The sequence below is a fragment of the Camarhynchus parvulus genome, chromosome 3 (assembly GCF_901933205.1).
Source record: "Camarhynchus parvulus chromosome 3, STF_HiC, whole genome shotgun sequence".
Taxonomy (NCBI): Eukaryota; Metazoa; Chordata; class Aves; order Passeriformes; family Thraupidae; genus Camarhynchus; species Camarhynchus parvulus.
This window is the reverse complement of record NC_044573.1, coordinates 4,975,239-4,997,836: the sequence shown is the minus strand read 5'-3', so window position 1 is coordinate 4,997,836 and position 22,598 is coordinate 4,975,239. Positions and strand designations below refer to the sequence as shown.

The 22,598-nt window shown below is 55.3% G+C and overlaps 1 protein-coding gene across 1 annotated transcript; it reads right to left on the bottom strand.

Moving 5' to 3' along the window:
* Positions 1 to 197: 197 nt before the first annotated feature.
* Positions 198 to 1,333, bottom strand: NKX2-4 (NK2 homeobox 4). Its single transcript, XM_030945196.1, has 3 exons — positions 964 to 1,333; positions 370 to 855; positions 198 to 334 (listed from the first exon to the last, which is right to left on the bottom strand). Exons 1-3 carry the CDS (start codon positions 1,331 to 1,333, stop codon positions 198 to 200), a joined length of 993 nt encoding a protein of 330 aa, XP_030801056.1.
* Positions 1,334 to 22,598: the final 21,265 nt, after the last annotated feature.

Sequence of the window (22,598 nt, the reverse complement as noted above, 5' to 3'; positions counted from 1 at the left end):
CGCAAGCACTCGGCGCTGCCGTCGGGGCCGTTTGTCCAAAACCAGGAGAGACTTTAAAAAAACTCGAAGGGAGGTCGGGAGGGGACCGAGGGTGGGGCGGCCGTCGGCTATCCCCGCGGGCACCGGGCAGGGCGGAGCGTCCGGTGCCGGAGGAGCGGGGCACTCGGGGGGACACACACGGGACGCACCGATTATTATTACCACGTCCTGCCGTAGAGCAGGTTGGGGCTGACCATGCCGCCGTTGTAGTCGACGCCGGCCGAGTCCAGGGGGGCCAGGGGAGCCACGGGGCCGTGCAGCGCCGGCGGGCTGGGCGACAGCTCCTCCAGGTCGGCCGCCTGCCCCAGCGAGCCGGGGTGCGGGTGCGCGGCGGGCGCGGCGGCGGCGGGGGCCGCGGGGCGGCCGGCCCGGGGCCCGGGGTGGCGTTGCCCGGCGGCGGGCAGGGTTTGCCGTCCTTCACCAGCACCGGCACGGCCACGCGGCGCGGCGAGGGCTGCTGGCACAGGCCGCCGCCGCTGCCGCTGCCGCCGCCGTCGGGGTGCAGCTGCTGGGCGGCCGCCTTGTCCTTGGCCTGGCGCTTCATCTTGTAGCGGTGGTTCTGGAACCAGATCTTCACCTGCGTGGGGGTCAGGTGGATCAGGCTGGCCAGGTGCTCCCGCTCGGGCGCCGACAGGTACTTCTGCTGCTTGAAGCGCCGCTCCAGCTCGTAGACCTGCGCCTGCGAGAAGAGCACCCTCCTCTTCCTCCGCGGCGCCGCGTGCAGCGGCACGATGGCCTTGGCGCCCTCGGCGATGCCGCTCAGGCCGCCCATGCCGGCCACGTTCATCCCCGCCGACGGGCCCATGAACCTGGAGACTGAGCGGGACGGCCTGCTCAGCGCCCGCCCCGTCGGCGCCGCGGCTGCCCCCGCGCTCGGCCGCCCCCCTCCTCCTCCTCCGCCGCGCCCCCCGCGCCCGCACTTACTGCTGGAGTAGCGGGGGTCGCCGCCGGGCCCGTACCAGCCGCCGCCCGCCGCCGCGCCGCCCCGCATCCCCTCGGGGTAGGCGGGCAGCTCGCCCACGTTGCCCAGGCCGCCGTTGCAGTAGCCCCCGACGGCGCCGTGCGGGAACTGCGACACGCCGTGGGGCATGTGGTAGGCGGCCGCGCCCGCGGGGACGTGCTGCGGCACGGCGGCGGCGGCGGCGGGGGGCACGGACGCCTGGCGGTACGGCCCGAGGGGCGCGCCCAGCCCGCCCGCCCCGTCCATGCCGCCGAACTTCTTGTAGCTCTCCTCCATCGGGCTGAGGATGTCGGTGACCGAGAAGGGCGTCGTGTGCTTGGGGCTCAGCGACATGGCGCGGCGGGGCGGGACGCGACGGGGCGGGCCGGGCCGGGCCGGGCTCTGCCGCCGGCACCGGCGAGCCGTCCGCGGCGGCGGCCACCAGCCCCGGGCGCCGGTAGCTCGCCGGTTCTTTTAGCCCGGCGCCGGGTTTACGCCAGACGCGGGGGGCGGAGCGGCGGCGGGCGGCCCCGGCCCCTCCCCGCCTCCCGCCGGCCCCCGGCCCCGGCCCCCTCCTCCCGGCCATTGTCCTGCGCCCGCCCGACGGCTCTTAAGCCCGGCCACGCCGGGGCAGCGCCTGAGCGGCTCTGAGCGGCCCCGGCCCCGCCGCCCTCGCCCGTAAGTACATGCCCGTTCCCCCGAGCCCCTCGCCACGGTGCGCCGCCACCCCCGGGCAGAGCGGCTCCCGCCCGGCCCCGACGGCAGCACCGAGCATCCCCATCCCCTCTCCCGGGCGCGCCCTGGCTCTGCACGGCTCCCGCCCGGCCCCTATCCCGGCCCCTCGGAGCCGCTGCCGCGGGGTGCGAGGCCAGCGGGGACCCCCGCGGCACCGGCGCCCCTTTAGGGCCGATGCTTCGTTTGCGGTTGCGTTTTCGGGGGTTTTTCGGTCGTTCTTCGTTTGTTCGTTGGTTTTGGCGCAACGAAAGGCTCGCCCGGGGCAGCCCGAGCCCGCGGGCGGGGGCCGGGACCAGACGGGACTCGCTCCGCCGCCCCGGGAAGCGGCTGCGGGGCTCCTGCCCCGGCACCCCGCGCCCGTCGGGGCCGCTCCGGGGCTGAGCGGGGTCTCTGCCGGGCTCAGAGGTCGGGGCGCAGCCAGACCCCGCGGCCGAAGCTGTGCCCGTTCCCCCGGGCCGGGCACCGCCGCGACGGGGCGGGCGGAGCCGTGCGCGGGGAGATGCGCTGGGTGCGCGCCCGGCCGTGCGCGGGGACCCGCGGGGCTGCGCCTTCCCCAGAAATTGGTAAAACTCGGTGTGTTCAGTGAGCAGCCTTGCTCCAAAGCGGCACCGTTCCCGAGGTGCTGCCGGTGTTCGCGCACGGATTCCCCTCTGCGGGTTCGGGGGAGCCAGGGGTATCCCGCACCCTCCAGACTGGACCCTTCCCTTCTCAAACCCCATCTTTTCCCTGATCTTTTTGGAGGCAAGGCACCTGCAGCTCTGATAAAAGATCGGAGCGAGCACAGTTTTGCGTTTTAAACTTTGTGCTCCGCGCTGAAACTCTGACACCACGGGGAGGGTCAGGAGTTAAACGGGTCCCGAATCTCCACGCACTGCCGTCCAAATCAGCTCTGTTCAGTTGCACCATTCGGACAGAATTCCTGGCACCTCCGTCCTTTTTTTCCCTGTACATGTCTTCCCCTCCCCTGCTCAAAAAAAAAAAAAAAAAAAAAAAAAAGGGCGGGGGGAAGAAGAGAAAAAGCAAAAGCCTCTCTACATCCTTGTAGAGATGGGGCTGCCCCACGGATGAGGACACTGCTGCCCCTCAGGGTAACCCAGGGCGGGACACAGCTCTGTCCCTGGGGTCGGGCCCCCAGCACAGCCCCCGGTGCCCAACAGGGTCACCAGGGGTACCAGTGAACTGCTGAACCATGGCTGAGCCCAGCTCTTCCTTCATCAGAGTCTTCCTCCAAAGGCTGATAATTTTATTATTTTATTTTGCTTTATTTTGCTTTGTTTTATTTTATTTTACTTTTTTATATTTTATTTTACTTTTTTATTTTATTTTTTTACTTTATTTTACCTTTTTAAACTTTATTTTACCTTTTTTACTTTATTTTGCCTTTTTTTTACTTTATTTTACTTTACTTTATTTTTCCTTATTTTTCTTTACTTTATTTTTCTTTACTTTTTTTTACTTTAGTTTTTTTACTTTACTTTTTTTTATTTTACTTTTTTACTTTTTTATTTTACTTTTTAAACTTTATTTTATTTTATTTTATTTTATTTTATTTTATTTTATTTTATTTTATTTTATTTTATTTTATTTTATTTTATTTTATTTTATTTTATTTTTCTTTATTTTATTTTATTTTTCTTCATTTTATTTTATTTTATTTTGGCACCTGTAGTTTTCCATCCCTACTGGAGCAGGTCCCCTCCTTTCCTGGGCTCACACTCCAGGTAGGAGCTGCTGAAACCTCTCTCCTCCCTGGACACAGAGGTGCCCGTGTGCTTTTGGGGCAGGGAGCAGCTTGGCAAAGCAGGAACCCTGCCCTGGGAGTGGGTGGATGGATGGATGGATGGATGGATGGATGGATGGATGGATGGATGGATGGATGGATGGATGGATGGATGGATGGATGGATGGATGGATGGATGGGAGGCAGAGCGTGGTGTCCCTGCTTCCCTCTGGGAAGGGAGAGGCTGCTCCTGGTGCTGTAGGGATGACTCCCTGCAATCACTGGGGATCTCCCCGAGGCCTCAGTGCTGCTTAGGGGTCAAAGCAGACAGAATAAGGTGAAGGGCTGGTAGGGACTGGTCCTGTTTGTGTCAGACTGGCCCTGTAAGCCGGGATTTTGGGATGTGGCGCAAGCAAGGTGGTTTGTAGGGATTCAGGGGACGGCTGATTCTGTCACCAGCCCCTGCTCACACCCCAGGACTCTGGGCTCCTGGGGCACAGGGAGAGAAATTCCAGCCAGGGTGTCCCAGGACAGCAGCCCAGGAAGGGGGAGCTGTGGGAAAAAGGATCCTGAACACCACGGCTGCCCCCAAATCTGCTGCTGGAGCTGGGATGAGGAGCCACGTGGAGCTTCCCTGGTGGCAGGGCTGGGACAGGTCCCTGGGGCACAGCGGGGGCTGAGCCAGCCCCTGCCCACCGGGGCATCCCTGAGCCTTGTCCTGGGGGCAGAGGCATCGCTGCAGCCCCTGAGGGAGCCCGGGAGAGGCACAGCCCAGGGGGAGCTGGTAGAAATGCAGCCAGCAAAGCGCCTCGTGGCCATTTTGCACTGAAAACACCCCAGAATTTCCTCCCACATCAGTAACGTGATGTTTGGGATAAAAATCATCACTTCATTTCGGTGGTAGGTGTAAAGAAAATCCTTTTGTTGTGGCAAATGTCTCACCAAAAAACCAACCCGCTGACCTTGAACTCTTTCTCGCTTATAGAGCGTGTTTTTCTAACCTAACCCTCCATCACCTGGAGGTTCCACAAAAAACAGGACTTTTTCCTTCCCTACCCTGGCAGGATCAAGCTGCAGATTCCATGTGAAGTAGTTTAAAAGCAAATTAAAAAAAAACCAAAAACCAAAACCAAAACCAAACCAAAACAAAGAAAACAAAAACAAAACAAAAACCCCAAACAAACAAAAAAAACCCCAAAACCAAAACAACAACAGAAAAAAAAAAAACCAAACCAACATAAAAGACCCAAACACATAGGAAATGCAACAACAAAAAGCCAAGAAGCCAAACTCTTGGGTTTTAATTTTTGGGGGTGATTTTCCCCGTTCCCTGATTACCCCCGTTCCGCGGAAGGTCGCCGGGATCCCGGGCTGTGCAGATGTTATTTCCAGGAGTGCAGATGTTATTTCCCAGCCCGGCTTGTCTCCCGGATAATAATGACACCTTCGGGGCTCATTTCCACACATAAGTTGTCCTTTGCCGTGCGAGCCCGTGCCTGTCACCGCCGAGGTGCTGACCCCGGTGAGCCGCAACTGACACGGAGATGGAGGCTGATTTTTTGGGGGGGCGTTTTTCAATAATCCAGTATAAATGCTAATTTATTTCTCGGCCCGAGAAGCGGTGGTTTCCTCTAAATAATCAGCGGCGGCCTCTCTCTGTGCGCGGTGACAGCGCTGTGGTGGCAGTTTGCCTCGATTCAGCTCTCACCAATAATTTGCGGAGATTAAAAGGGTCTCGGAAACGGAGGCTTAAGGAATTGCTTTCTAAAGACGTGGCGAGATTGGAAAAGGAACCCGGGGTTTCCAGCGCGCTCTAAAACCATTTCCACGCAAAGCCCGGAATTAGGAGTTTGAAGTGGCGCTAAATGGGCTGTTCACAGGCAAGGCGAGAAATTAACCCGGCACCGGCACCGCCGGGACACCTTGCCTGGGGAAATGGAGCCTTGAGCCAAGAACTGCGGGCTGGGATGCCCGGCAGGAATGCCCATCGGGAATGCCCACCGAGAGTGGCACGGCCACAGCAGGACACCCTGTGACAGGTCTGGTCTGCCTTAAAGTCAGGTTTAAGGGGTGTCATCTCCTTGTGAACCCTGCCCCTCTTCACATGATGATAACTCATGGCATAATGTTTATCCTTGTGGGTGCAGGTTTTCCTTAGGCAGCTTTTTTGGGATAACCACCCCCCCATAGCAATAAATACACTGGTCTCACACAGCCTTCCCTGGAATTCCTGCTTGCTGGATGGGTGTGTTTTCCCGTGGGGCTTGGGTGACAAGGCAGCTTTCCTCCTGCCTGTGAAAGGGGATGTTTCCAGCTACTGAGCTCCCAGGTAAATGCCTTGTGTCCTCAGATCCAGCTGGGAAAAGTTTCTGGAAAGGGAAAAGTGTGTGGATGGGAGCAGAGCACGTTCCAGTGCGGGCAGCAGAAAAGCGAAATATCCCAGAGCTGCTTTTAGGGTTTTCCTAATTATTGAGGTGGCAGGAAATGCTCCAGCGCTGTGGGATATTCCTGAGGCATCTCCTCCAGCTTTTCCTCAGATTACAGAACGTGGAGGTTTCTCTGGCACCACTCTATGCTTGAATCCCTGATCCTGGATCCCAGATCCCTGATCCCTGTACCTGCCCCATCCCACCTGGCAGCAGCGTGTGCCACCGGCTCCTTTGTGCTGGGCCCGCTGCCTCCCTCCCCTTGCTGAGGCTCTGTTCTTCATTCCATATTGTTTTCCCAGTTTAATTAGTGGGAATAACAAGGCTGGCTTTCCCTGTGGCTGCAGCATGGGTGAGGGAACGCCAGGAAAATCCAGGCTCATGAGTTACTCCCAGGTTTAAATTCCCTCCTGCTTTGTGCTGCTCCTGCCTTTGGAATGGGAGCCCTTCCACATGGTGGATGTTTTAATTAATTATGACATTCTAAATATGTTCTCATCTTTTCCATGGGTTTTACCTGGCCTGGGCTGTGGGATCACCATGGAATTCCTGCCTGCTTTGGGATGGAAGGGACTGGAAGGACCATCCCGTGCCAAGCTCCAGATTAGGTTGCCAGGGTCCCGTGCAGCCTGGCCTGGAGCAATTCCAGGGTTATCCAGCATTCCCATGCTCCTGGCTGCTGGGTTCAGTGCATGTCCAGGACACTGTGCTGCTGCTGGGGACTTGGGGTGAGCTTTATCCCTGCCTCTGCTGCCCTGTGCTGGTGGGGAGGGTGAAGAAGCCAGAGGCTGCCTGTGTCCAGCTGGGAATTTCGCTTCCTGACAGAGCTGGATCTGCACAAACCCTCAGACAAGCACATGGGTTTTCTTGGGAAAGGGGAAAATAAAAAGATGGAAAAACCTCCATTTGGGTTGGATGTGAGGAACTCATGAAGTAGAGAGACTTCCTGAAGGATAATCTCCACGAATTCTAAAATCAGAGCAATATTCCATGTACACTTAGGAGTAACCATAGTGACTTGGGGCCCTGGAGCTCCAAAGTGGGGAGAAATTCCCTCTTTTGGAGGAAAAATCCATCCCTCTTTTCTGTGCAAGCTTGAGGAGTAGGGTTGTGCCTGATGGGTGCAGGACCTGACAGGGGAATAGGGAATGTGTCATTTCCTATTGGGATGTGGAGAGCCAGGGAAGATGGTCCAGTGGTGCAGCTGTGGGTGTGAAATGGGGATCAACTGGGATTTTGGGATATTTATCCCCCCTGAGGAGCAGCTTCAGGGCTTGCTCCCTGTCACTGGAGCAGAAGGAGCTGGAGCCCAGACATGGCAGAGGTGGGATCAGCCTGGGACAAACCTGTGGGAGCTGAGGTTGTGCTGTGGGATCACCTCGAGACAGGACCTGGCCAAAGACCCCTGAGCCCCTTGTGCTGCTGGATCCTTCGTGCTGCTGGATTCTCCATGGTTGGATATCGACTCCTCCTGGCCCTGTTGGGTCCTGCCAGCAGCTCCAGACCTTGCAGGGCTGGGAAACACCACCCAAGCATCCTTTAAATCCCACTGAGGCACCCAGGGAGGCTGTGGGGCAACATCCTGGGGTTTGTGGGACAGCCTGGTGTGGAAGTGATCCAGATCCTGGATGGGGAATAACAGAGCAGGACAAGACAGGGCCAGGAGCAGTCTGTTAAACTGGATTTGTGAAGGATGTGGCCCCCAAGGAGACGAGTTCTGCTCTCAAATCAGCACGTAGCGGTGGGAGATGTCTCCCAGGCTTCCTCCACAGAAATCCCTTCTGCTCTAGCCACCTTTGCCTGGATCCAAAGGTGTTCCACAGGGAAATTCCCTCTGGGCTGTGGGAGGCAGTGGCAGGATGGATAAGTGCCCTGCTGATGTGTGACCGTGTTCACAGGGGTGTTATGTTGAAGGAAGAGACGAGGGTCTGACTCCATGTTTCACAAGGCTTGATTTATTATTTTATGATATATATTACATTAAAACTATACTAACAGAATAGAAGAAAAGGTTCTCATCAGAAGGCTAGCTAAGCTAAGAATAGAAAGGAATGATAACAAAGGCTTGTGTATCGGACTCTCTCTCCGAGCCAGCTGGGCTGTGATTTGCCATTAATGATAAACATCCAAGATGGGCCAATCACAGATGCACCAGTTGCATTCCACAGCAGCAGATAATCAAACTTTACATTTTGTTCCTGAGGCCTCTCAGCTTCTCAGGAGGAAAAATCCTAAGGAAAGGATTTTTCATTAAAAGATGTCTGCGACACTGATGCCTTCCCAGCTTTGGGAATCCGCTGCTCCATCACGAGGAGCAGCATTCCCGTGTGGAACTCTGTGGTGCACGGTCCCTCATGACTGATGGACATTACCCAACCACTGGTTTGGGGCTCTCACTTGCAGGAGTCAACACTTTGGGGGGACAGAAATCCCTGGAAACATCCCACTGTTGAAGTGCTGGAATAAGCCAGGCTTGGAAAAACAGCGGAGAAGTTTCACACTTGAACAAAGCCCCTGAGGAGATGTTGGAGAGGTGCTGGCCTCTTCCAGATGGGCTTAATAAAAGACTTGTTAGGTTAAAAAAAAAGAGGAAACTGAAGTTAAGGACCTTCTCCTGCGTGCCGTGCGTTTTCTCCTGCTCAAGGCCATCCTTTTTCCCAGAGCCCAGGTTCCTGCTCCGCCTCATTGTTCCCTCCCGGTGCTGCCGTGCCGGCTCTGACCCGCCAGTGTCACGGCTCCCCGGAGCTGTTTGTCACCATGGAGTTGGCTCTGCAAGGCAGGAGTGGCATTCCAATCACCCAAACCGGGCTCGGCGCTGCCTTCCCCTGGCACTGGCAGCGGGATGATCCCAATGGATGCGGGGCTGAGGGCCTTCGTCCCTCGCTTTGCTTTTTCCCCCTGAAGATCTCGCTCGGTGGATGGGGAAGGGAGTGGAGCTGGGGGAGCTGAGGATGGAAGGAGACATGGATGCCTGTAAGTCCTCCCTCTTATTTTCCTGCAGGAATCTGCCCTGCTCTGGAACCCTTGGGAATCATGCTTGAATCCTGGGGGGTGGTATTTTTGGGGTCCCCAGACGAGGGAAGGAAGGAATGAATCTGACTCCATGCTCTTAGAAGGTTAATTTATTATTTTATGATCTATATTATATTAAAGGATACTCTATGTTCTTAGAAGGCGAATTTATTATTTTATGATCTGTATTATATTAAAGATACTATACTAGATAAATATAATACTAAATAAATAAATATAACACTAAAAAATACTATACTAAAACTATACTAAAGATTGGGGAAGGATGCAGACAGAAGGCTAAAAAGGTACTAATGAAAAATTTGTGACTCCTTCCAGAGTCCTGACACAGCCTCACCGTGATTGGTCATTAAGTCAAAACAATTCACGTGTTGGATGAACAATCTCCAACCACATTCCAAAGCAGCAAAACCCATGAGAAGCAAATGGGATAATATTGTTTTATTTTTTTCTCTGAGGCTTCTCAGCTTCCCAGGAGCAAAATCCTGGGCAAAGGGATTTTTCCAGGCAATGTGACGGTGACACTGGAGTTTTTACTTTCAGGACTGTGGATCTCACAAGGGCAGGATTTGAGGTGTCCCAAGGGGAGCTGTTCCCTGCTGGGCTCCAGGTATGTGGGATGCGCTCCCCAGTGCCCAGCAGCACTGGGAACATCTGCTCAGGGAGCAGGGGTAGGGCTGAGAGCTTTCTCAGGGAGTTCTTGGGTTTTGGCTCTTGCCAGGAGCCAGCCTTGATGATTCTAATTGATTCAGTTTTAATTGTTGTGGCAGGTCTGGTGCTGGGCTTGCCCCAGGTCTAACTCCTGCTCTGTCAGCCTTGGTCCAGGGGGAAGCTGGTGACTCCATGCTGCTGAGCCCCTCATCCATCCCTGTGGAAGGAATTGCTGCCCATGGGAGGCGTGTGATGGCTTTGGGTCTGTGTGACAGCTTTGGGTCTGTGTGACAGCTTTGGGTCTGTGTGACAGCTTTGCATCTCTGTGCCAAACACACCCCTGTCCCCACTGCAAGGTGGGCTGGGACAGGGGCTGGAGGCTGCTTGGTGGCCACTGGCAGGGTCATTCTCACTAAAAACAGGGAAATAAAAGGTGCTGGTGGATGGGGGAGAGGTAGGATGAATGTTGTCCCTGGGAAAGAGCAGGGCCTGGGGCTGGGCACACCCTGTGGTGGGCACAGGAACAGGGACAATCCCAGCCTGGCATGGGCTGCCTCTGCCCAGCTCCACAGGGGGACGTGACAGGTAATTCCTCATTTCTCAGTGATTCCAGCTGAGCTTCCAACAGTTTGGGGCTCTGTGGTGTGATCACAGAACCCCTGAGGCTGGAAAATCCCTCCCAGCCCATCAGTCCAAGCTGTGCCCCACGCCCGCCTTGTCCCCAGCACAGAGCACTGAGTGCCACCCCCAGTCCTTCCTTGGATGGCCTCTCCAAACCTCCCTGGGCACTTCCAATGCCTGACCACCCTTTCCATGAAGAAATCCCCTCTGCTGTCCAGGCTGGGATCTGCCCCAGTGCCTGGCACGTGGAATGCTCCCCACCCCGGTGCCGGAATATTGACAGGGCACTTTTGCCGTGTTCATTCTGGCGTTAAACTGCTAATTAATTATGACATTTGTGCTACTTCATTCTGCGCCCTGGATCTGCAGAACCTGGCAGGCAGTTAATTAGCTCTCTCTATGCAAAGGATACAGGGGGAAAAAAATAATTGCTTGAGGAATAGTCACGGCCTTCTCTCGGCAAGGTCCTACCTACGAGCTGCCTCAGAGCTGCGCTCCCAGAGACGCCTCTGTCAAAGGCCAATCCTTTGGAAGAGAGGTTTGAAGGAAAAGGTTATCTGGGAGATGTGCCTGGCTGGCTGTTATTTAGTGCTTGTAAGTCCAAGGGAAATCAATTATCTAAACAACTCCCGTCGTGGAATGGGTTTCTTTATTCTTTTCTAAATATGTTCTTGTCTTTGTCTGTCTGCGTGGGGCTGTGTGCAGCCAGCGAACCTGAGAGCGAGGGAGGAGCCCTGGCCTCTCACAGCCCATGCCTGGCAAGGCTGAGGGGCTTCCCGCCTTCCTGGTTGTTTAAAAATAGAAATTTATATCCCAAAAGAGCTGTGGAGGGATGGGAGCCCCCAGTTTCACCCTCCCAAATTCTCTTCCCAAGTGGATCCTGGTTTCCCAGGCACACAAACGTGCCAAACTCCTCCAGGGGCTTCTCTGAAAGTGCTTTTGGGGTGGTGCTTGTGGTACCTTCTGCCTGTGGGCAGGTCTTGCTAATTTGGCGGGCACCTGTCCCCAAGCCCCTCTCAGAGGGCTCGGCAGCACATCCCCCTGGAGCAGGACCCCTGGGAAGCTGCTTCTCTGTTTTCCCCACCTTGGCTGCTGCTGGAACAAGGGGACCTTTCAGGTGCCTTCAATCCCAGGCTATTCCACCATTCTAACCCAGATTTTTTTTTTTTTTTTGCAGCACACCAGGCACCGCTCTCCCCATTTTCCACCTTCTCTAACGAGGAAAGGTCCGTGACCACGGCGGGCTCATCAGGATACAAGAGCAGGTTTTTACTTTGGGGCCAACAAAGACGAGGAGGAAACCAGGATAATGGAAATGGTGTTTGTGCCTGCAGGGATAAACAGGAATTTTCTTAACCAGATTGGAACCTCCAGCAGGTAACTTGCCCTCTGCTCCCCCTGCGAGAAAGTTGTTTTATTAGCAGATAGTTCCATGTTGAGGCTGCCACGGGAGTGTTGCAGTAATGGAGTTGACATCTATATAATGGAGTTGACATTTTATTCAAAAGGGAAAAGAAAAAGCTTTAACAAGCAGGGGTGCCCCCCTCCCCCTTCCTTTCTTCCCCTGTTTTGCTGCCATCGATCACATCAAGCCACACAAACTTTGAGCGGCCGCCCGTGCTGGCAATTTAATAAAATTCCATACAGCACTGGGTGCTTCAGGGACAGGGTGGGGGACAATCAGCCTGCTGGGAACTTGAACTTGGCTGAGAAATCAAGGCAAGGGCTTTGTTCAGCAGCAAAGCACCACGATTCCAGTTGGTTCTTGGCATCACGCTCGTGTTAACGTCGTGTGCCGGTCCATGTGTGTGCTGGATGCTTTTGGGATAGGGAGAACAGGGATTCCTGGAGAACAGGGGTTCCTGGGGAACAGGGATTCCTGGGGAACAGGGATTTCTGTCATCTCCTGTCTAGACTGCCTCAGGAGTGGGCTGCTGCTGCAGGTTCTGGGGTGGTTTGGGTTGGAAAGGAAACCTCTCCCGTGTTCTCCGGGTTCAGCAGAGCAGGTTTGGGGCAGCAGGGACAAACAGGCCCAGCTAGGCCCAAGGAGGTGACAGGATGAATTCCAGAAAAAAGATCTGGGATGGAAGCACCAAAGCACCCTCAGTGTATAACAGTCCTGCAGCCATTCCTTCCTGAGAGGAATGAGCCATCTGGGATCTGTATCCCTGGTTTGGGTGAGCAGGGAATGACCCACAGCTGTCCCCTCTGGTTGTCCCTTGTTCTGGGTGTAGCAGAAGGATCACTGAGGGAAAACATGAGCTCCCAGCTCCCAAAATGCTTTGGGGAAGTAGAGTATTTTTAATTAACTCAAGTTAAAAGTCCCTTGGGGGCATCTTTCCCCTGGTGTGTGATTTAAGTCACACATCTCCCTTTCCCCCCTCCTGACGACTCGGTTGCCGCGGCCCGTTGACATTTGTGTTTCTGATGTAATAATCAGATGCTAAAACACTGAGATTACATTTGGATCAACACATTTGGTTCTTAAACCCCGAAAGTAATTATCTTTTCTCATCTACAACGGATGGAAATATTATTCCATTAACCATTAAGCAGCTCTGAGCCGGGGCTGGTGTCACTGTTGTGAGGCCTCCTGGGATTTTAACTTCAGCTTTTCCCCATGGCCAGAAACTTTTTGTGGAGCTGTGGGTGAGAGTTCACGGGTGGGAAGTGCCTCAAGTAGAATGAAGGTTCTGAAAACCTGGCCTTGAGCATTCCCAGGGATGGACACCTGCTAAAATCATGGTTAAATTCCTTTGCTTTTGTCTGGGTTTTCCCTGAAGGAAAACATCTTGCTGGAGCCCAAGTTAGTGAATGCTCTCCGTGCACCCAGCTCTCCACTTGGCTCCCTGCAGAACAGGGATGCACCCAGGGCCCCTCAGGCACCCTTTGGAAGGGATTCCCGGGGAGGAAATTGGTGAGGAAGTCAATAAGAGCACGTGTTTGAAGTGGGACTTCAGCTCAGGGCTGGGAACACTTGAGGAAGCTCTGGCCACAATTAAGCACTTAATCAGGAGAGAGCAGCAATTTCCCGAGCGCAGGAACCACCGAGTGCACATCCAGAGATGGGAGGGAAAAATGTCTCTGTGGCAATTAAGATCCCTTCTGATGGAGCCTGGGAATGGCCTCGTGGAGTGACTTTTGTGGCACAGTGGGTGCCAGGGATTTTCAGAAATGCAAACCCTGGTGCCTCAGATGCTGCTTAAGGTGTAAAACTGATCCTCCCGTGCCACTGCTGTTCAGTGGGTCCTCTCCTGCTGGCACTGTTTTCCCTCCCTTGGAATAACAGCTGAAATTGTCTCTTTTTCCCCCCCAGGTGCTGGCTGGAGACCCCACGCAAGCATTCCAAGGATAACAGGTTTCCCAGGCAGTTTTCTGGGTGCAGAGCTGCCCGAGGAAGGTGCTGGTCCCTCAGGAGGATGCACTGGGGCTCCTGCCCTGCTGCTTTTTGTTGTTTTTGGGGCTCGTTCCTCCCCTGTGCCTCACCCAGCAGGTGGGGCTGGGCTGGGCTGATGATCTCCCTGCTCCTATTTTTCCCTCCCAGGGAGCTGCTCCATGCCCAAGCTGTGGCAAACTCAGCTGCATGTGTGAGCTCTCTGCTCTCCCCCTCCTCCCCAATCCCAAAGTTTTCAGGGCAGATCTGGGAAGCGCTCAGTGCTCTCTCTCCACTCGTTCCATACTCGATTACAGATAATGCTGTCGAGGTTTATTGTTGATATTTTCTGGTTTGTTGCCTCTGTGGCTTCTCAGAACTCCTTGTTCCATCTCCAAATGGCAATGAACACGGAGCCTGCCACCGCCAGCGTGGCTTCTCCTCCTTGGAGCACCTGATTCAGTCTCCTGAAGTCACTGGGAGTTTTTTCCAGTGGATCTCAAGTCAAGAACCTTCCAGGCTGGCGCTGGCTTTGATGGGCTTCGAGTGTGGCACACAAGGCACAATGGGCTCCTTGTTCCTCTCCAGTTCCCCGGGAGCTGTGCTGAGCCATGCTGAAATCATCCCAAATAAATGCAGATTAAACCCTTGTCGTTATTTTGGGGGAGTTTCAAGGGGCTCAGACAAAGCTGGGATTGCTCTGAGTGCAATTACCTCTGAGAGCTGTGTGGGCAGCTCAGGAGGTGGAAGAAGAAGCCTGGAGTGGTGGGAGTTATTCCTTAAAAACTGAGAGTACGCATGAACAACCTGCCCAAGCAGGTAGCTGGAACATTTTTAGGTGCTCCACTGTGGTGTTGCTTCCCAAAGGTCCCTAAGGCAGCCAGGGGAGGGGTTAAGGGTGGCTTTTCCCCCTGCTGCAGCCAGATGGGATGGAATAAATCTCCCCTCACATACAGCCAAGCCAAAACAAATATTGTGCAGTGATTAAGTGGCAACCCAAACAGAGGCAGGCATCCTGCGGGCTGAGGCAGGAAACCTTGGGTTGCAAACCTCAAGATACTGTTAACTTCATTTGATTACATATTTGATGGCTATCTGGAGTAGCCCATGAATTATTGATGGAGAAAAGCTGCTGTTTGCCTTTAAAATCAAGCTGCACCAAGTAGAGATGAGTATGTAGGGGTGTAAATGCTGTTTGCACAGGGCACTGGAGAGGTCCCCAGTGTCCCTGCTGGTGACCAGGGGCAGGAGCTGCTGGAAGGACACGTGGAATTCTCCCTGTCTGATAATCAGTGGTTATCATCAATTAGGGAGCAGGAACAGCAAAGCTCTTCAGCTCCCCCGTGGCCGAGCTGGAGCAGGAAAACCCCAAACCCAGGTAGGTGCTGTTCCCTGCCCTCGGGGTGTGAACAGAGCCCGGCTTTGGAACAACGGGGTGGAGCTAAACTGGGATTGCTCCCGGATTCCTGTTTGAATCCCGGCACAACGGCAACAGCCACATGGAAAATCTGGGCTTGTTTATTATTTTCTTCATGCCAGTGGCACAAACCCGATGATGTACCCGGCCAGATGGCTTCTGGCACGTCACTGAGTTGATTTATCCCTTCACAGGTGCTGGGAGATCCAGGGGAAAAAAAAAACCAACACATTTTCAAAAGTCAAAACCTCCCAAAGACAAATTAGTGAGCTGATGTGTCTGGCCACACAAACCAGGATAGATGGAGCTGGATGTCACATGGGTTTTCCCAGAGTCGGTGCCCCACTGCCACAACACTGGCAAATCCCTGCTGGACATTTTCCCTGCCACTGGAGGTGACAACATTTTGATGTTGTGGCTGTGTGGCCCAGCTGGGAGCCGCTGATGTGCTCCAGAGGGACTTTGGACGGGCCAAATTTTGGGTGGGTTTCTGTCAGGCAGGACCACACAGCGCTGGGGCTGCTCTTCCATAATGGAGCATTCATTATTTGGTGATTATTTGCAAATCCTTGGTTCAAGAGGAAGAGAGGAGAATAAAAATTTATCCTGAATGGACTTCACCAGGATAAAATGACTTGCAGTGTTGCCATTCCTCTGACTTTTTAGCTCCATTGTGTAATCTGTTTATTGATTAATTTTCCCCAAGACTTTGTGTGGGAAGGGAGGTTGGGTTTCCTGTGTGGGGGGTGCTCTGGGGTGCTCCAGGAAGGAATTGGGTGCACACTGAGTGACCATCCCTCCTCCTCTCCCTCCCTCCTCACCACAATCAGCTCGCTTTGCTCTTTGATGGCTCTGGGGTGTTTTATTTTCGCCTCATTCAGAAACCCTCGAGAGAACTGAAATACAAAAAGCTGGGGATGCTTCCATTGCCTTTTTTTTCCGTGTAATATGGAGTTTTAAGTGGCCTCACTCGAGAGGGACCAATCAAGGAGCTGCCTGGAGCCCACAGCAAACAGCTGCCACCCCAAGTCACCACTAATGACAACGCTGAATTCCCTTTTGTCGTGGGTTTTCATCCAGCTGTTCCCCAACTCTGAGAGGGACATCAAAGGCAAGTCCTGCATTTATCCATAGCTTAAAAAGCATCTCCTGAGCCAGGAGGGGGTTTTGCCCTTAAAGGCCTTTGTCTTTGGGCATTTTGGATACTTAGGATCGCACAAGGAGTTTCCATCCTGGCAGGAGGAACTTGATGAGGTGCCTGGCACTGCCAGCATTCCCTTGGGTGTGGAAATCCATGGATCTGGTGCAGATGAGCACAGACAGATTGGGATGACCACGATGGACGAGCACCAGTGAGGCCAAGGGTCTGTGAGGGTGGAGTGGGTGGCAGGGAATTCCCAGCATCACCCCCTGGGAGATGTTGAAGGGGTGGTGGCCCCTGGATCTGGGTTTGTGTCCAAAATCACCTCTGATCCCTTCCCTTCCTCACCTGTGATGGGTCTGATGTGCAGCCAGGGCCTCTCTCCCTGCTGGGGGAATTCCAAGCCCCTCTGGGTATGTGTGGGACAGCATCTCCTCTCACTCCTGGGGCACAGCAAGGCTGGCCTGGGAGTCACTGGGAGTCACTGGTTTAGTCCTGGACTCACCCCACAGGCTCTGCCTCAGCCAAAGGGGCTCCAAAACCACTCTCATGGGATTGCTGTGGGATTTTGGGAAAACACCTGGGGAAAGGACTCGGAGATCACTTCCCTGCAGCTCCCTCAGTTTCAGGCTGATTCCTGCCATTCTCTGGGAATGAACAGCACTCGTGTGCAGGCTGTGGAAGGAGAGTGCAGCCCATTCCAGAAGAGGATGAGCAAAGCCTTCAGCCACGCTGCTGCACCCCCGCGGAACACCTGCACCAAGGAGGGTTGGGAATTGTGGGAATTGGGAATTTGCCACACCCGTGGTGTGGCAAAGGATGGAGACACATCCCTGAGGATATGAGGGATTTATGGCCATTTCTACCCAAAATTTATTGAGGCTGAATCACTTGGCCTGATTTTGAGTTAAGAATCCTGTGTAGTGTTTTCATCTCTTTTAGGAGTCGGTGGCTTTTTGTGGAACAGGTCTAACTGAAGAGGGCAGAAATGATGTCTGGATAACAGCTGGGAAGTCCCACAGTGGGGGAAAACTTCCAGGGATGGTTTTTTTTTTTTTTTAAGACTCTTGAACAACCAGAGCTGAACTCTTTTCCTTCAGACAGGATGTGTGTGTGAGGAGCCAGGAGTGGTGCATCCCACAGGTGGTGGGGAGGAGCAGCTCCATCCCTGCACATCCAAAGACACGACCACTCCTTAAACCTGTTTTTTTTTCCTGAAATAGTGGCGCCTGCTTGGCCAGACCTGATCAGAGGCAGAGATTTGACAAGCACGATTTGACACAATTCATTCCTTGCAGTTTTTATCTCATGGAGAACTTTCTCCCTGAATTGGGGCTGAATCCCACAGAAAGCAGCAGATCCCAAGGCAGCATTGAGGCACTCCATTTGTCCAAGTGAACCAGGAACAATCCCAGGGAGGTTTGTCTGAGCTCTTGGGTTTTCCCAGCAGATCTGGGATGTTTTCCATTGAGAGCATGGATGTGACTCCAGGTGGTTTAACCCCAGATGTGTCAGTGGAACTCAGGGGCAGTGCATGAACCCCTCTGAAACTGCCCAAACCTTGGTATGGCCCAATAAGATACGTTCAATAAAATATGTTCAGACAAACTTTGAGTTTTGTGGCTGGTGAGACTTGTGGGGCCTGTGGGAGGGAAAGATGCTGCACCCAACCACTCTGCAGCCTTAAATCCTCCTCCTGTTTTCTTTATTTTTCCCCTCAATCAAGTGCTTGTCCTTTGCAGCTGGAGCATCCCAGGTTCTCTGAGTTTGCTGGTGATTTAAATATCGGGGAGGGAGAGGAGGTGGGGACAACATTCACCAGCCTTGGGCAGGAGAGAGGGGCAGAGGGAGAGAGGGGAAGAGGGACAGGGGGACAGAGGGAGGCTGCTGCCTGCAAGGGCCATGGGGGAGCTGAAGGGAGGGGTCTCTCCTGTGTCTGTCTCATCAGAAATTCCCTGATTCTCTACATAATTACCGTTAATTAATGGCATTGGTTTGTTTGCTCTTCCGGCGTGGAAAGGGTGAAGCAGCAAACCCTGCCCGGGCTTTGGGGACACTCTGCTTGCCCCAAAGGTGAGGCTGTGGGGCTTGGGACACTCTGCTTGTCCCAAAAGCGGGATTCTGGGGTTTGGGGACGCTGCTTGCCCCAAAGGCGGGGTTCTTGGGCTTGGGAACAATCTGCTTGCCCCAAAGGTGAGGTTGTGGGGCTTGGGGAGTTTGAGGGGTGGCACCAGCCCCCGATGAGGGTCAGGGCCCAGACCTCGTCACTCCCCGAGCTCCGCGCTGCATTTCAAAGCGATGTCCCCGGTTTAGGGCTCAGGCAGCTCCTCCTGCAGGCCGGGGGGGCCTGTCCCACCCCTGCAGCGGCCCGTCCCTCCTCTCGGTGTCACCGGGCGGCTGCGAGGGGTCCCCTCCCCGCGGGGTCCCGGGGGGCGGCCCCGACGGCGCGTCCCTTATCCAGCAGCGCCGCCGCGCGGCCATCCCAGCCCGGGGACCGGGGTGTCGCTGGGGACAGGGACACGGAGCCCCGGGGTCCCCCGCTCCGCCGTGCCCGGGGGCGCGGAGGGGCAGCGCAGCCTCCGCCCCGTCCAGCGCCGGGCTCCGCGGGGCTCTGCTGCCTCCCCGCGGCCGCTGCCTGGGCCCGGCAGATAAACCAGCGGCAGCGCCTCGTTTAGAGCAAGGAACCCCTCCAGGGGCGCTTTTCGGGGGGCTTTGGGGGTGTCATTTGCGGGGGAGATGATGCAAGCCTCCCGGAGCGCGGCCCGGGGTCGCGGCTCTCCTCGCCGCTCCAGCGCCGCCCCCCGGGGCTCCCCCCGGCCCTTCGAGCCCCCCGGCTCCTTAATGAACCCCGCCGAGAATTGCCCTGGCGGTCGGTAAATATTGGCTTAGCTTCCCCTCGAGCGGCTCCTCTAGCGGCCCCGAAAAACCCACAGCGCTGCCGCCTAAGCCCTACAGTCAATAGGGGACGGGGGGAAGCCCCCGCCGGGCTCCGCGGGGACAAAACCGGGAAAACCGGGAGGGGAAAGGAAAAAGAGAGGGGCTTGAAGCTCGGCCTGAGCTTCCCAATCCCCAAATCCCGACCCGCGGGCAGCGCCGCGACCCAGCCCCGCCCTGGCGGCCGAGAGGGGCTGGCCGGGCTGCCGGGGCCCGCCGGGGCCGGAGGGGCCGCGCCCCCCTCGGGGAAGCCTCGTCCGAGCTCTGCGGGGCCGCTCCGAGCCCGGGGCGGCTCCGCGCACCGCGGGGATCCCGCGCAGCGCTGCACAAGGATCCCGCTCCGGGGCGCTGGGGGATGCCCGCGCTGGGGGCTTCTCGCCGCTCTTTTTCTCTTCTCTCTCCTCTTTTCCTTCCCATCCGTTATTTTTCTTTTTCTGCTTTCTCAGGTTGTTTTTTCTTCCTTCGCTTTTTCTTATTTTGTTTTGTTATCTTTTTCTTTTTCATCTTTTCTCTTCCTCTTGTTTTTTCTTTTCTTTTTCGTTTTTTATCCGCTCTTCCCTTTTATTTTTCTATTCCCCCCCTTTTTCTTTTTTTTTTCTATTAATCGTTTTTCCTTTTTAAATTTCCTCTCTCTTTCTTCATTCATTTTCCAATTTTCGTTATTTTCTTCCCCTCTTTTCCCTTCCCTCTTTTTAAAATTAAACAATTTATTTCTCCTATTATTTTATTTTTTACTTTTTAATTTCTATCCCTCCTTCTTCTTCTCGCTCCCTCCCTCCCTTCCTCCCTCAGCCGGCCCGCCTTGCACAACCAGGAGCGCGGACAAGAAAGGGCCATTTCTCCGGGAGGCAGCGGGACGTGCCAGCCGGGCTGGCGGTACGGCCGGGCCGCGCAGGGAGGCGGCAGCTGCAGCCCAGCCCGCCCTCAATGCCGCCTTGTTCTGCCCCGGCCTCCGCGGCCGCGCAGCGCGGCTCCGCGGGCTCCTGCGAGGGGACGCGCTCGGGGCTTTCGGTGGGGGGACTGGGTGGGGTGGGGGGAATTTCCTGTGAAATGAGAGAGAAACTTGTCAGAGAAGAGGAGAGTCTCTGTTGGCCTTCAAAGAGAGAGCAGAGAGAGCGGGATTCTTTTTCCTTGCGCCCCCTCTTTTTTTTTTTTCTTCTTTTTTCCCCTTTTTTTCTTTTTTTTTTTTTTTTTCCAGAATAGATATAGCACGAATTTTTAATTCGCCTGCCTTTCACAGACAACAATGCTGGGTTTGAAAGCTGGGCACAATTTGGGTTTTGTGAGGGGTCCCCGGCCCAGCTGGCCATATGGGATACAACATGTAGAACATGCCGAACAATGAGCGCGAGTGACAGCCCGAACAAAACGCGGAGGACACCGCTCCCTGACTCCGCGCTCCGCATCAATGCCGAGCCCCAAAAAACAGAAAACAGCCAAGGCCGAGGCAGGCGAGGCGCAGGGAGGGCGTCCCCCCCCCTCCTCCCGCGCCGTCTCTCCCGGTTTTTCGCCGGCTCCTTTGGCTTCCTTGGCTGCGGCTCGTTAATATGCACGCCTCTAACATGCTCACCTCCCTGCCTCCCCCATTGTGCTGCTCTCTGAAGTCTACTGTATATTGTGCAAAGATAGACTGGCCCGGCAGCACGGCAGATATAAGGCCACGGAGGTTAGGGCCACACAACTGGTTTGATAGACTCGGCACAGCCCGAGGGGAATGAGGAGAAAAAAAAAAAAAACCACCAACAAAAAACCAACACCCAAAAACGGGGAATATTTTTTAAATTAAAAAAATAAGTAAGGAGAAAAAAGTGATAGTTTTGCGTCTGTCCGCTTCTGGCTCGCACACCGGGTTTGGAGAAGGGAAAACCAGCTCGTCCCTGTGTCCCCCTCGGGTGTGGGACAGCAGCGGGGCTCCCCAGGGCTTGGAAGCGGCCGCGGCTGCTCCGCCGCTGCGCGGAGCCTCGGTGCTTTGGGGATAGGAGTAGGGACGGCAAAACAGCGGAGAAAAAATGTAGGAAAAGGATAAAAAACCCCAGCGGCGGCGCGGAGGTTGCAGGATGCGCTGGGGCGGAGAGGCGCGCCGGGATCGGCGGGGCCGGGATGTTGCGGGATTGGGATTTTGCGGGATTGGGATGCTGCGGGGCCGCTACCGCTCGTCCCTTTGGCATTGAACTGCCCCGTCCTAGCCGGGCTCAGCCCCGCGGGACGGGGCGGGCGCTGCACCGGCCCCACGGCTCCTGACAAAAGCCCGTTTGGATTTGTTTTCGTTTTTTGAAGCATCTTGAGCAGCCCGAAAGCCGCAGGGGCGGGCGAGGGAGCCGCTGCTCTGCCGCAACCCGCCCCGGGCCGGGCTCGGTCCCGGTGCCCGTTCCAGCCCGGCAGAGCCGCCCAGCCCCGCCTCGCCTCCCTCTTGTCTCTTCTCCCTCCTCCTCCGAGTTTTTGGGGGGGTTCTTCCGGTGTTAACCCTTTCCCCTGCCCTGCCTGGGCCGCCGGCGCATCCCCGAGGGCTGACCCCGAAGTCTGGCTCTCGTTCCCGTTCGCGGGGGCTCCAGCCCGGGGAGGCAGCACCGGGGCGATGCCAGAACCCGAATCTCAGCAGCACCGAGGAGCAGAACAGCGCACTCACAGATAGAAAATAGGAAAATATAAATTCTCCCCGCTCCGGTTTTTCGCCGGCGGATGAAACCGACTGTTCACACCAAAAAAAAAGCCGATTTTTTTTTCCCGAAAAAAGAAGCCCGGCGGGTGCAGGGGGGGGCGTGGGGCCCCGCTCGGCCGTGTCACCCCGCGGGGACCCGGCCGGCCCAGGCAGGGCTGGCTCGGGGGATGCGGGGCGGCCGCCGAGGCCGCGACTTTCCGTCGTTGTTATTGCCTCCTTCTCTACTATTTTCCCTCAAAACGCAGCTTTAAAAAAAAATAAAAAATAAAATTCATATTAAATGGCGGGGAGGCCGGGGCGGGGTGGGGGTGCCCAGGGGGCCGCTCTCCGGGCGGAGAGGGTTTCAGCGTCCGCGGGGCTTTTTCCTCCGCTCGGGAATGGTTAAAGCGACCCCCAAATGGGAGAGAGCGAGCGGAGCGCCCCGGCCGCGGCTCACGGCAGCGACAACGACCGCGACAAGGTGCAAAAACACCCCCGCCAGCAGCTGTCGGGGCCGCAAACTGCGCTCCAAGGGCAGCGCCGGAGCTCCCCTTTTGGGGTGCCCCGCGCGGCGGCCGCACCCCCGTTCCTCACAAAATCACAGGAGCAGAGGGGGGGATTTTATTCTTTATTTTTTTTCCTTTTTTTTTTTTTTGGTAATTCTGACGGTCTCCCCTCCCTCCCCTTTTTCCTCTTTTATTTTATTTGTAGGTAGACAGGACCACTCTGAATGGCGCAAAAAATTTCTGTAAACAATGACGCACAAAAAACACCTCCCTTCCCTTACCCCCCGCCTCCCCCCGAAATGAAACCGAACCCCCCAAAAAAATGGAGGGGAAAAGAAACGGCAGAGGGAAAGAACCCATAATAATAATAATAATAATAGCAATAATAATAATAATAGCAATAATAATAATAATAATAGCGTTT